This window comes from Diaporthe amygdali (genome assembly GCF_026229845.1).
Source record: "Diaporthe amygdali strain CAA958 chromosome Unknown NODE_29_length_634662_cov_65_424859, whole genome shotgun sequence".
Lineage (NCBI taxonomy): Eukaryota > Fungi > Ascomycota > Sordariomycetes > Diaporthales > Diaporthaceae > Diaporthe > Diaporthe amygdali.
The window spans coordinates 55,510-67,756 of record NW_026517049.1 but is presented as its reverse complement, the minus strand read 5'-3'; the positions used below and the strand labels follow the sequence as shown (position 1 = coordinate 67,756).

The window sequence follows — 12,247 nt, the reverse complement described above, 5'->3', positions numbered from 1 at the left end:
ATCAGTGAAGCCTATCAGGGTTCAGCTATGTACATGAGAATGCTATATATGTCCTGCAAGAAGCAAAAATGAATCTTCTATCTCGCGCCACGGCTCCGCGATCAGGTTCACTGGAGATCGTGTGTTGTGTTTCTGATGCAACTGCGCGTCTATCATCCCACCATTCTATATTGTGCGTGCCTTTAGTGTGGGCCAAGAATTTAGAGGGCGGTGAAGGTGCTGCCGATCTCGCCGAACTTGATGTTCGAGTAGATGACGGTGGAATCGGCAGCGCTAGTCTCAATGTCGGTGGGGACACCGGAGGTGGTTGCGCATGAGCCACGCTCGGCACCGGCGTCCGTGGAGTCGACAGGGTAGGTGGAGTCGAGCCAGAGCATGTTGGCGTAGTGCTGTGGAAGTCAAGTCAGTAAATATACACGAGCATCAAGAGTTTCGGCGAATAAGACTTACGTCATCCCACAGAGACATAACAAGGACCATACCACCCTTCATGGCCTCGGTCATGGAGTCGAAGCCACCCTTCGCCTTGAAAGTGTCGGTGGAGTTGGTGGCCTCCTTCTGGGCAACGCAGAAATCAGGAGTGATGGAGTTGCCTGAGACACCAGCAAGGTCGGACTGGGCGTTGCCAATGGTCTTGCCATCCTGGACGTAGAAACGCTTGATCTCGTTCAGAGCACCGGAATCGTCAGTGAGGAACTGAGTAACGACGGTGAACACCTTGGAGGTGTCGACGAACTCAGAGCCCTTGCCGTAGAAAGAGGTGTTTCCGAAGCGGTATGGGTTGAAGTCACATCCATCAGGGTCGCAGGTACCGGCATTGCGGTCGGTGGAGTAGGTGCCTCCGCAGCTGTCTCCCTCACACATGGTCTGGGAGACGTTGGTGCAGGAGTGAGGAGTCAGAGCAGTGGAGACGACGTTGGCCTCCCACACGTCCATCTCGGCACAGCAAGAGCCGTGGTTGCCAACTCCGGCGTTGGCATCGTTGGAGGATGGAGTCCATCCGTCCACGTTGGCCTGGCCGTTGATGAACTTCAGGTCACGCGGGCATTGAGCATCGCAATAACCAGTTCCGTATGCGGCACCGGCTTTGTTGCCAGAGTATTTGGCCTTGCCACCATCAGCGTCCATAGAGACGAAGTACAGGGCACCGTTCAGGCCACAGGGCAGCTTGGAAACATCGACATCGAAGGTAAACTCCTTGCCCAAAAGGTCGAACATCTGGTACTCCTCATCGGAAGCCATCAGGAAAGTACGGCTACCGATGTTCTTGTCAGTGCCTTGGGTGACGAAGCTCAGCTTCAGCGCGTCGTCTGTGGACGTGATTCCGTAGGTGGACTCGTAGTCAGCGCCATCAACGCAGCAGTTGGAAGCGCAAGTCTCATCGTCGGGGCAGAGGTCAGCATCCCAAGAGTTTCCGGTGTAGCAGTTGGTGGAGCCGGAAGTGTCATGGGCCCAGCGCCAGTTCGCGTCAATGGTAACTGATCCGGAGGTGTTGGTGCAACCGGAAGCAGTGCACTGGGACCAGGACAGAGTCGGCTTGGTCTCGGTGGTCGTTGTGCAGGCTTGCTGCGCGCGGCTGGCCGCGGCGAAGAGGGCAGAAACAAGGGCAGCTCGCTGAGCCATTTTGAAAGATAGAAGGTAGTTGGAAAAAGGAGTGAAGAAAAAGAATGTAGTGCTGAACCAGACTTGCTGATGAGGATGATGATGAGGCTCCAAATTGAGGCTCAAGTGAGCGGGATGTCGTCGATACTTATAGCAGCAACACCAGGTCTCCCCCACGACGGGGTTGTCATACTTTCGGCTGAATTCCGCAATGAGGCTCTACAGATCTCCCAGCATGATCTCAACGGAAAACTCGGGCCTTGTTCCTCCATCAACCCTCGTCAGATGCACTCCCACTGCAATTTTCCAGATGGAGTCGGGACTCGGTAAGGGCTCCAGTTCCGTCCTGCTCAGGGCCAGGGGTTGGCTTCGCTTGAAGGCCATAGCCTGCGTCACAGTAGCCGCCATGAATCGTCCAAATGTTGGGTTGGTGCCGTCAAGGGGTTAAAGTTCGCTAAGCGTAATGCCGGCAGGGGAGGTTGACGGGATGTTACCCCTGATCGAAGCATCATGTTTAGACAAACCATCCCCAAACGGTGTTTCCCACCCGGGTGATCGAATAGCAGGGGTTCTCCACAACGGCACAGAATTGCCATTCTTGGACCAAAAGCTTGTGCCTGACAAGCAGTCTAGGATGATGCCAGTGGGCAGATCTTGCGGGTATTGGTGGGGATATGAGCTGCTCCTTTGTTTGGAACAGCTGATGTTTTGTTTCGACGGGGCCGACGACGCGACCTTTGGCAAAGATCTGCCCCTTGGCCGAGATGGGGCGAAGAGCGACTGACAAGCCGTTGACTCTTTCCCCATGGTGTTTGACTTTGCCAAGCATCCCACGATTTCGCTTTGCTAGAGAATGAGCATTTTGCGAGTGTCAGAACAACAAGTGACGCGTTCCTGACTTCCTGTCATGGCGAACTGTGTGCTAGTCCTAAGCTTGCCCCATTTATTCCGTGGTCAACCGAGTTAGTCCACAACAAGACCGCATTGATAACCGTCCGGGCTTTGACTGTTTGCACCGACTGCCGACACACATGAATATGCCTGGAAATCCAAGGCTCTCGGAAATGCCCAGCAAACACCCATGCATAGGCGAGCCTTCAGCCGCATTATTGATGTATGCTAAAGAAAAGCTTGCCACACTTGACTTCGGCTTAGCTTTGGACACTCGGCCCAGGCCTGTGGAACAGGGCTGAACTGCTCTCATTCCATTCTTCGCCAGCAGGCCATCTCCCAACGTTATTCCCGATAACTACATCGATGGTCCTAGTTCAACCTTCATGGGTGTACTGTACTGTACTTTCATGAGAGAGATATGTCCCTCGCCCTTTTCCAGACCGAGTTGTGCGTCTTGTTTTGGTTACAAATAACATGCTCATTTGGCCCCCCATCGGATGCATTACCGAGCATAAAAGCTGTCATTTTGCAGCTGTCATGTCGTTCTCTCCACCATCATAGATACCTTATTGCACAGTAATGCAGTGTCAGGTTTCATTCTGATCGCCGCTCGACTGTCCTTGGTGGAAAATTGTGGTCTGGGAATGGTTCATCCCAAGTTCAGTGTTCTACCGTACAGTTCGTTTCCCAGGTCCGGAGATCGGACGATCTGGGGTCAAATGGTCTCCACCCATGGCACTGCCGGGGGTTCAGGGTGGCTCGTCATGCATGAAACGCTTCTCCTCAGCATCCCCATGCCGGCGCTTCCACTCGGCTCGACGGAGCCTACAAACCACGCTTTACGCGCCGTGTTACCAAAAAATCCGCACAGGCAGATTTTGTTTGGCAGTCAGATTGTATCTAAGAGATGAGTGCACCTACAGTTCCGGTTCGCGATTTAGCACACTCCTATTGTCGGCAAAGTGAGCTCAGATGTTTCCGCTGTCTCCGCATGCGTCTAGTCATTTGTGAGCCCGAAGGACTACGCTTGGTGGATATTCTCGTCAAGCGGGCCCACATCTTCAACAAGTGATCGACGAAACAGCATGTTTCCTGCATAATCTACAAGGATGATAATCCCCAGTCAGAAGTAGACTTTTTGACCTTGTGAGCCCCTATCCCGTGCAATATACAACGAACACGTCGGTGGGCTTTGGCGGGTAGATGAAACATCGGCGTCATTCTAGCTTGACTCGGTCTAATAAGCTCGGCTTCGGCACGTGTTTGACACAGGCTCATGTTGGATAAATAGAACAGCATGAAGACTCTGTGGTGCCGGGTGTTTATTTGGATCAACGAAGTATACAGAATCCGACAGTCCGGCCGAAGGCGATATCCCCTGTTTCACTTAGATGCAGCGGTGACCGTTCCGATAATCCTAGTCAAGAGCATGTCTTTCAATGTGGAAAAAGGAATGAGCTACATTTTGCCCTTCCACGGGCTTCTCAGAGACTATGACAACAATGACGAAAATTCACAGCGTCTTCGTGGGCTCCTGTACTCCTATCCAAAGAAATGTATTCGAGCATCCAAGTCTCACGCGAGCTTTTGGAACGCAACGCGACTCGGCAGGTTCGGAGCGGGGGAAAAAACTATACTGATGCTCTATGTGTTGAGAATCTCCCCGTCCCTCCTAAAGTCATCCTCCCTGATTGGATTTGTATCACAGAAAAGGTAAGCAGTGAAACCCGATGATGCTACTATAAACATGTTGCGAGGCAGAGAGCCGAGCGCAGTCACCTAGTGACAGTGAAGATGCTGGAATTCAGGGCGTTGAAAGTCCCGGTCATGCCTTTCCATCCATCGACCATTGTTTCGTCAGGTAATTGTCCGAAGTAATAGACTGCCGAGTCTACTACAGACGGACACTTGGCTTTCCGATAGTGCTCTTGGTCAGGAGCTGAGTTTACACTATCACGTTAGATAGTGGAACAAGTCGGTTGACCAAGTGGCTCAATAGGCAGGACGCCCTTCTGAGCACGTGCTTCATCTTGTCTTCACAAGTGCAGAGGGCAAACTCACGAAGTCGCAATACCTGAGTGGTCAAATACAGTGGAACGGGCTGAAATTCAATGCTAAAAACTCAATCCCATCTCTAGCAGTGGTATACAGGGGATGTCGCATGCAACCGCCGGTACCACTCAGAATCATTCACCCTGCGTGACTAGGTAGGTACCTCGCTTTCATCCAAACAAAATTATTGTACAACTACGGATTGAAACCTTCTAATCAACAAGGCAGTGCTGGGGTGGGCCGGGGTAAGTCCGACCAGGCGAGCGCAATCGTAAAGTGTAACGCAAGATGAAGTTTTCAATTGCAACCTCTACTTGATCCATTCCTGTTCCAATTTCGGGATGCGGCTTACAAGACAAGCCACCTGGGTGATTCTGTCTGTGGGCCAGAGAAGTGTTTGATGATTAATGTGGAGTGAGAATAATGAAAGATTGGAAGAAAGCCAACAAATGAATAAATCAAATTCCGACGCGTGGAAAAGAATTCCGAATTCACCGACAACTTATGTTTGGAGCGAAAATTGATCTCTGGACACATGAAAGAGTAGATAATCGAGTCACCACATGCGTATAGACTGGAGAGGGAATATTGGGGGCAAAGCTCTGACGAGTTTCGGTGGATTTTTAAATTGTCTGGTTGTTGAGCCTCCAAAATGTTCCAGGCATATTTGCCTGTTGCTCGTTCACATAATGTCAAGCCTTCTTTCCATAGATGACACTCAGCAGCAAGGCACTTCCAAAATCTGCTTGTCTCCATTACCACGCGTCAATTCAAATGGCGACATTCACCCACCTTCATCACCACATTTAATTCCAAAATTGAATTTGGTCAATGTGTTCTCTCTACAAAGATTGATGTAGGCTGTGTCGTGATTTTCCCGTGATGCGACCGTTACACGCCGTGATCTGCGTTTAGGTTCAACGGGTCTCCTGAAACAGTGACGGGCCAAGGAGCCTCACGCTCGGGGTTCACGGACACCTCATCTGATCTTGGCTCCCTGCTATGTCCTCGGCAGCTACGTCAGCCTCTTCACATCACGTTTGAAACTCGACCTTATTTCAACCTGCATTCAACATTCCCGCGTAAGCTTCGACTGACAGCTCCAGACGTCACAAACCTACCCTTAACCCAGCCGATCAGGTGAACCTTGCACAAATTGTTTCTCTTCGGCATTGCGTTTGCAAGACTTCGTCTATCATGTCGAACCGGCCGATTTGCGGTAACGATACGCCAGACCCATGGATGGTCGCGGCGCATGGCAAATTCTACCTCACCTTCACCTTGGGCAACCGCGTCGAGATTTGGCAATCGCCACACCTCGAGAAGTTTCATGACTGCCAGAAGAGCGTCATCTGGGTACGGCCTCCCCGAACTTCTTTTGTGTTATTGATGTGCAGCTGGTTTCACACGATTTGTGATCCTGACTTTTGCCGCTACCTTGCATGACTTCAGGAGCGCGACACGAACTAGAAATTCTCTAGGGGCGCCAGATACGGTTTCTGTATTTCATAGCGTGGCTAACAATCATCTTTGAGCAGCAACCACCACCGGGGTCACCCTGGTCCGCTGATATTTGTGAGTATCTCGTTTGTAATTGTGTCCCCCTTTCAGCACATCAAACATAAGAACCCTACTGTTGTTGTGGGAGAGCTGCCAGAAAACAAGCGGCATTTTCAGCTGGATCCAATCACTCTTATTTGACGAGACTGAGCTTGATTACTGACGAAGACTCTAGGGGCTCCCGAGCTTCACTACCTAAATGGAACATGGTACATCTACACATGCGCAGCACCTCCAGGCGTTGGCAATCCAGGACATCGCACTGTGCTCTTGAAATCGTCCAGACCTGATCCTATGGAACCTAGTGGCTGGCAATTCCTCGGTCCTCTCAGAGGCATGCCGGACCACTGGTCCATTGACGCAACTGTCTTCTCAGTGACGGGCCACGATCTGTATTGCTGCTGGTCCGGATGGCCGCTAGGAGACCACAGTGACACGCAGCAGGATTTGTTCCTCATCAAGATGGCATCACCCGAAGAGGCCATCGCCGACACCCTTGTCTGTATCTCGAGGGCTGATCAGCCCTGGGAGCGGCCAGATGACGGTCGGCGGGGCGTGAATGAAGGACCTACGTGGGTCAACTCCCAAGGATTTCGAGGCATCGTCTATTCAGCCCATGGGAGCTGGACCAGCGACTACAAGTTGGCTCTGCTAGCGCTGGTCGGACAAGACCCTCTACGCCCCGAGAGCTGGACGAAGAGGCAGGCGCCACTCCTGGTCAGCGACCGACACCGAGGTGGTCCGTTTGGGCCTGGCCATGCGAGCTTCTTGCCAAGTCCATACAATGACGGACGGATATTCTGCATTTATCACGGAACTGAGAAGGAGGGAGAGGGATGGTAAGTCCTGAACTGTTTTCAACACACGAACAAGCATGCCATGTCTCAGAACGCTTCACCTCGTAGCATGGGTCAGGGGCTATCTTGGTTTTTGGAAGAAGACATAGACAAGCATCACTGACAAAGTGAAATAGGAACAACAGAAAAGCCAGGATCATGAATCTTGGGCCAGAATGTTTTGCACCGACCGCGTCGCCCGTCTGCTGCGCCTACCAGGGCGGTTTCCCGGGCGTTGGTCCTGTCGGTGGAAACACGCGCAACAAGGTCGAGGACACGATTGGCAAGATCGTTGACAAGGCACCTACCCAGGTCAGAGGCCAGTTGCAGGGCATTTTTGGGAAGGCGAAGAAGTTCTTCTAGTCGTGTTGAAGCATATGAGAGGGGAAAGGAGCAGCACGCTCAATTCAGATATGCCGGCAGGCTCGACCATTCCAGAGGCCTCGAAGCGAGTTGCAGAAGCAGTGGCTGCTTTGCAGATCGACCCTTCAGATCGGTGTCTTTCATAATTAGTCAACAAGTCTCTGAAACCATCCTCACTGCTGCGTATGTGATTCCAACTTTTGGTGTGATTTCAGAAAAGGTGCGAGTACCTTGGGATGACATTGACACGAGAGAATGCATCCAGCTTTCAACGAAGCCCTGGAATGATTTCGATCGGGTCCTCTGCAGGCAAAAGGTGTCGTGCAATTCCTAATTGCAAAGACTTGACATCGCTCATGTTTCTGCCCACTCCCTCAATACAGTAAGTGCAAACAGATGCTTGTATGACTCCTGGCCGGCCAAAGTGGGCCGAACTGGGTCAAACTGGGTCCAGCTTGCCCTGCGCCTCCAAAAACACAGCATTGAGGGAGGAGCTGCCAGGCAGCCGACACTTCCAGGCTGACTGACATGTGCTCCGCCACTGCCAACCAGCTCTAATGACAACAAATATTGGAACAACAAACATTACAACTTCGGTGTCCCTTTTTGGCACATCGCAGCACTCCGAGCTTCCAACACAATCTCTATTTCAAGCCCAAAGATCGCTACCGAGACATCCGTTCATTCATACTCATCACCAGCATTTCATCATCATTTGCTTCCAGGACATTTCCACAAACAGCTGCTACGATGGCTGAAGCAGAATCCTCGGCCGCTGCCAGCAAGCATGCTTCGACCAGCACTTCCCTCAACCAACTAGATCCCAATTACATACTGCACCTGGCTCATGCACACAGCAAAACCAAGGATAGGACCCTGACAACGGCCAAAAAACATCTACAGGATATTGAAGCAAAAGCGAGACCAGTCAGGGTCGCCTTGCTGGGGGCCTCCATGATCGAGAGGATGACAACAACAGGCCGTTGCGAGAGCTTTGACCCCTGGCCCTCAGAGACCATGTTACCTGAGACATCCTTGAGGGCTCTAAATGAGGAAAGAGAAAACCTGGACGAGATGCCCATCTCCCGAAAAGAAGGGGTTGCAAACTTCGGTTGCGGTGGCGACAAGATCGAGAATGTGCTTTACCGCCTCGTTGGAGATGACTCCCAAAACCTCAAAGGACTCGTCCATGAGCTCAGTCCTGCCAAGGGAGGCAATGCAATTCAACGAAAGCCGAAGCTGTGGGTCGTCCAAGCTGGGACGAACAATCTTCACTCTAAGAAGGGTCTTACAGACGCCAGCTTATTCTCACTGGAAATTCTGCTTCGGGTTCTGCACCAAGAGAGCCCTGAAGGATCCAAATTCCTACTGACAGGGCTATTCTATCGCACGGATATCCGCACAGAATTGGTCGACAAGGCAAACGTGAGCTTGCGACACATTGTCGTCAAACTCGAGCAAGAGGTTTCGGGCGGTCAACAGTCAACGGAGCAAAGTCACGGAGCATCACATCGTGCGTCGGAAACCACTACTCCAGCAGAAATGCTGCCTTCCGACCACCATGAAAGAGGACCGCCACCCCCTTGGGACCGCGCCGATGGAACTTTCAGGTTCCTGCCCGCCCCAGGGATAGATGACTTTGACGCCTTTTTCGAAGATCATGTTCACTTGAATGAGAAAGGATATCGAAAGTGGATGGATACACTCCTGCCAAAGGTGGACGAGATGCTGAGACCGGCACCACCACCGGACGATCCCAAACCCAAGAACGCTCGGGTCAGCGAGAACAATGACGTCCATACATTCAACAATTTCGATCCTGTGACGCCAGCAGTGCCCAGCCCCCATTAGAACCAGGGCAACAACACTGGTCCCAGGTCAGCAGGAGAGTCAGAGGTTGGTATTAAAATCGAAGACTTAAAACGGAGAAATAGTTTGCCGACTGTCAACAACCCACGACCAATCCAGACCGAAGTCCAACGAAGACATACCTGTTCCTCACTCTTGTATCCTATGCCAGAAAACTCATCGCGGCATGAGCCAATCAAAGAGACTACGACATCTGACGTCCATCAGGGCCAACCTTCGGGCCACTCAACGGGTGACCCTGCGACAAAATTGGGCACCGTAATTGAAGAAGCGGCTGCTAACCAGCAGCCCCAGGAACCGCCAGAGAGAACTCAACGTTTCAGGGAGCGGTTGAGGGCTAGGCGTAGAAGGCTGAAGGGGAAGTGGAATCGACTCCGCGAGGCCTTCAAGGGAAAAATAAAAAGACGAATGATTCCACGTTGATAGCGGCTCACTGGAGTGTATGGGAATTAGCGTGTTTGTGTGCCTAGGTATGTTAGGTAGTTTGGACCATTCTTCACTTTAAAAACTAGCGTAAACCATGATCATAGACAATACGACGTTGCTTCGGTCATAGCTTATTTTGTTTCTACACGTGGAATCAAAGTTAGTGTCCCGAATCATTTGTTCAAATTTCATGTCGTGAAGCAGGCCTCGCACCAGTCCACTCGGCACTATCCACTATTATCTTCCGAAACATATGGAGAACCGATCGTATATGATAGAAACTTACCGTATGCAGTCGACGCCTATCCAGCTGTCTGCATACTAGTGGTACCCGATTAATCCGACGCATATAATATCGGACGTGCAGGTTGAGGAGGGACTTGCATGCAGGTGGCCCTTCTTGGCCGCGTAAACGTGTAAGCGAGGCAACCCATGGGGTAATTTCCGCGAGCATGCAATGCTACACATGCATGCAGTGTGGCAGCCAAAACGGCGGTCTACTACGAGTTCTACCTGGACCACCGCATCTATCCAAACTGGGCTATGGGGTTATCTTGAAGCGATGAGGAGGTCAATCCCTTCGGGATTCACTACAATTCCCGCCTGAGGTTTGGGCAGCGTCCGAATCTTGTCGACTCTAACCGTCTCCTGACACCCAATATTCAGGGCAATATTGACAATCAACACCGTTGAGTACCAGACTTGCGAGGGAAGATAGGGGTCATAGCGCCCGCCATTTTGAGGCGCATGTGCTCGGCAGGTTCGTCTCATAAAGTAATCGCCGATAGGCGAGATGAGCTCCTCGCTGTCGGTATTTGTATTGCAATCACGGCACCTTGTGCATCCGACGCGTGCTCATTCGGTTAGGCCTGGATTTGATTGGCGAGGTACCCCAAATCGCCGCGTGGAGGATCCGGGGAGCAGGAGTGGGAAGGGGGTTTTGGAAGATAATATTGCTACCGCACCTGGACATAGAATCAAGATCGAGGTGTGGGAGGATCGACATGGTTCGGGTAGGGGGACTGCATGGTGAAACAGGCTCTTGGGCTGGGGTGTAGCATTGAGGCGCCTTATGCTGCACGATTACTGTAGATGGAAGACTTCAGGTGAGGGGGGAGAGAGGGTCCTGAGGAGTTCGAGGAAACAACGTGACCGTCTCGGCATGCGCCAGAGTACCAGCCGCGAAATAGCCAACTGTCTCGTCTGACCCGCCCGTTCATGCCACGTTCTCGGCGTTTTGTCTGCACATGGAAGACTTCCGCGACCTTGGCTGCCTATATTCCGTGTACCTATGACCGTCTGTTCCCTCCATCCTTAGGAAAGAAAAGCCTATTTAGTGGGCTTCTCGGAGATGCCCTATCGATCTCGACACCACTTTCCGCAAAACCTGGTCTACTTCCAGTGGGCTGCAGGAAAGCTAGGCACTATGTAGGATGGATTGGATCAGGCCCGGCAATGATTGGTGCCAATCCTAGTTGAACCGGATTATAGACAAGCGAGGTTGATATCATTACCCCAAATACTACGTAGGCATGTGTTGGAAGACCCTGTGCGATACTGTTATGTCACAGGAGCTTTGCTCGGGTGGTGAACTACCCTATCTCCGGGGACTCGAGAACACAAATGATGAGGCTACTTTGGCTTCGTGTTCGGGTGGGAGCAAGAACAGCCGCCCGCTTACATGCGCACCAAGGCATGATGCCACGACTTGTCGAGGACTGTGTCCAAAGCATGCAAGAGTCAATCCCCGGCCACGTTCTTTGTTCTCCAATGGGTCCTTCGGAGAACGAACGGAACCGAATCCCGGTGAAAGGTGGCCCAGGGAGCTCCAAATTAGATCCTCATTCCAGACCCTTCGAGTCAAGAAGAACGAACGAGCGTGCCTTTAGACGCTAAGCGGCAAAGCCCAGGCAAAGCCATTTGAGTTCTAGTCGATGCCCGTGCCACCGCTGTAGGTACAACCTGGGTACAACCGGGACCACGTCGGCACGTCTGGCCAGTGTATGACTTGCTCCGGGCTGCAGATCCTTAAACCAAGATGCAAACCTTATATCGCAGCACTTTCAGGTGAACAGCATGTGTCTCTGAGGCATTTCAGGCTGCCTCAACTGCACGGAATGCGCCTCGGGTGGCTTCCGAATACACTTGCGATGCTTAAGCTCCATCTCTACACGCCATCACCGCACTGTTCCTGGCGATCGATATTGTAACATGTGAGGGAGGCTCGCGTGGTAGTCACATCGCCCGTGCTGTAGAGGCCCTGGCTCCTGCTAAGCCTCAGCTGCCAATAACAGGCGATGTTTTGAATCTTAATTCGATAGACCGTCGGATAATGCACGGACGAGGACATCGCTTGCCCGCAATGACTCGTGCCATCCCAAGCCTCACGAGGTTCTTTTCAGCCCTTTGACAATTGCCAGTCGTTGCATTGATGACTGTCAAATACTTTGCTCATGTCTGTACGCCGCGAGAATGGCACCCAACTTGACTTGTGGTTGGTAATTCTGTCTCCGGGGCATGTGGTATCAATTCGTCAAGGTGTCGCTAGCTGCTCCCCGCTTTGAGAACCCCAGGTTGCAACGAACACCGTGCCCAACGCTAGGAAGGGTGCTAAGGAGCTGTCGAACCGACTTTGCATGGGGCGG

The 12,247-nt window shown here is 51.9% G+C and overlaps 4 protein-coding genes across 4 annotated transcripts; 2 read left to right on the top strand and 2 right to left on the bottom strand.

Annotated features, from left to right (window-relative positions):
• Positions 1 to 200: 200 nt before the first annotated feature.
• On the bottom strand, positions 201 to 1,623 carry J7T55_004285 (exoglucanase type c precursor; the record flags this gene model as incomplete). Its single annotated transcript, XM_053131923.1, has 2 exons — positions 201 to 389; positions 451 to 1,623. The coding sequence occupies 2 exons, from the start codon at positions 1,621 to 1,623 to the stop codon at positions 201 to 203; spliced, it is 1,362 nt and encodes a 453-aa protein (XP_052989899.1).
• Positions 1,624 to 1,821: 198 nt separating this feature from the next.
• On the bottom strand, positions 1,822 to 2,431 carry J7T55_004284 (uncharacterized protein; the record flags this gene model as incomplete). Its single annotated transcript, XM_053131922.1, has 2 exons — positions 1,822 to 1,989; positions 2,180 to 2,431. The coding sequence occupies 2 exons, from the start codon at positions 2,429 to 2,431 to the stop codon at positions 1,822 to 1,824; spliced, it is 420 nt and encodes a 139-aa protein (XP_052989898.1).
• A 3,314-nt stretch (positions 2,432 to 5,745) lies between these two features.
• J7T55_004283 (lpha-l-arabinofuranosidase ii) lies at positions 5,746 to 7,307 on the top strand (the record flags this gene model as incomplete). The annotated part of the gene is made up of 4 exons (XM_053131920.1): positions 5,746 to 5,904; positions 6,087 to 6,123; positions 6,284 to 6,947; positions 7,082 to 7,307. The coding sequence occupies 4 exons, from the start codon at positions 5,746 to 5,748 to the stop codon at positions 7,305 to 7,307; spliced, it is 1,086 nt and encodes a 361-aa protein (XP_052989897.1).
• Positions 7,308 to 8,057: 750 nt separating this feature from the next.
• J7T55_004282 (cetylhydrolase) lies at positions 8,058 to 9,158 on the top strand (the record flags this gene model as incomplete). Its single annotated transcript, XM_053131919.1, has 1 exon — positions 8,058 to 9,158. One exon carries the CDS (start codon positions 8,058 to 8,060, stop codon positions 9,156 to 9,158), a length of 1,101 nt encoding a protein of 366 aa, XP_052989896.1.
• Positions 9,159 to 12,247: the final 3,089 nt, after the last annotated feature.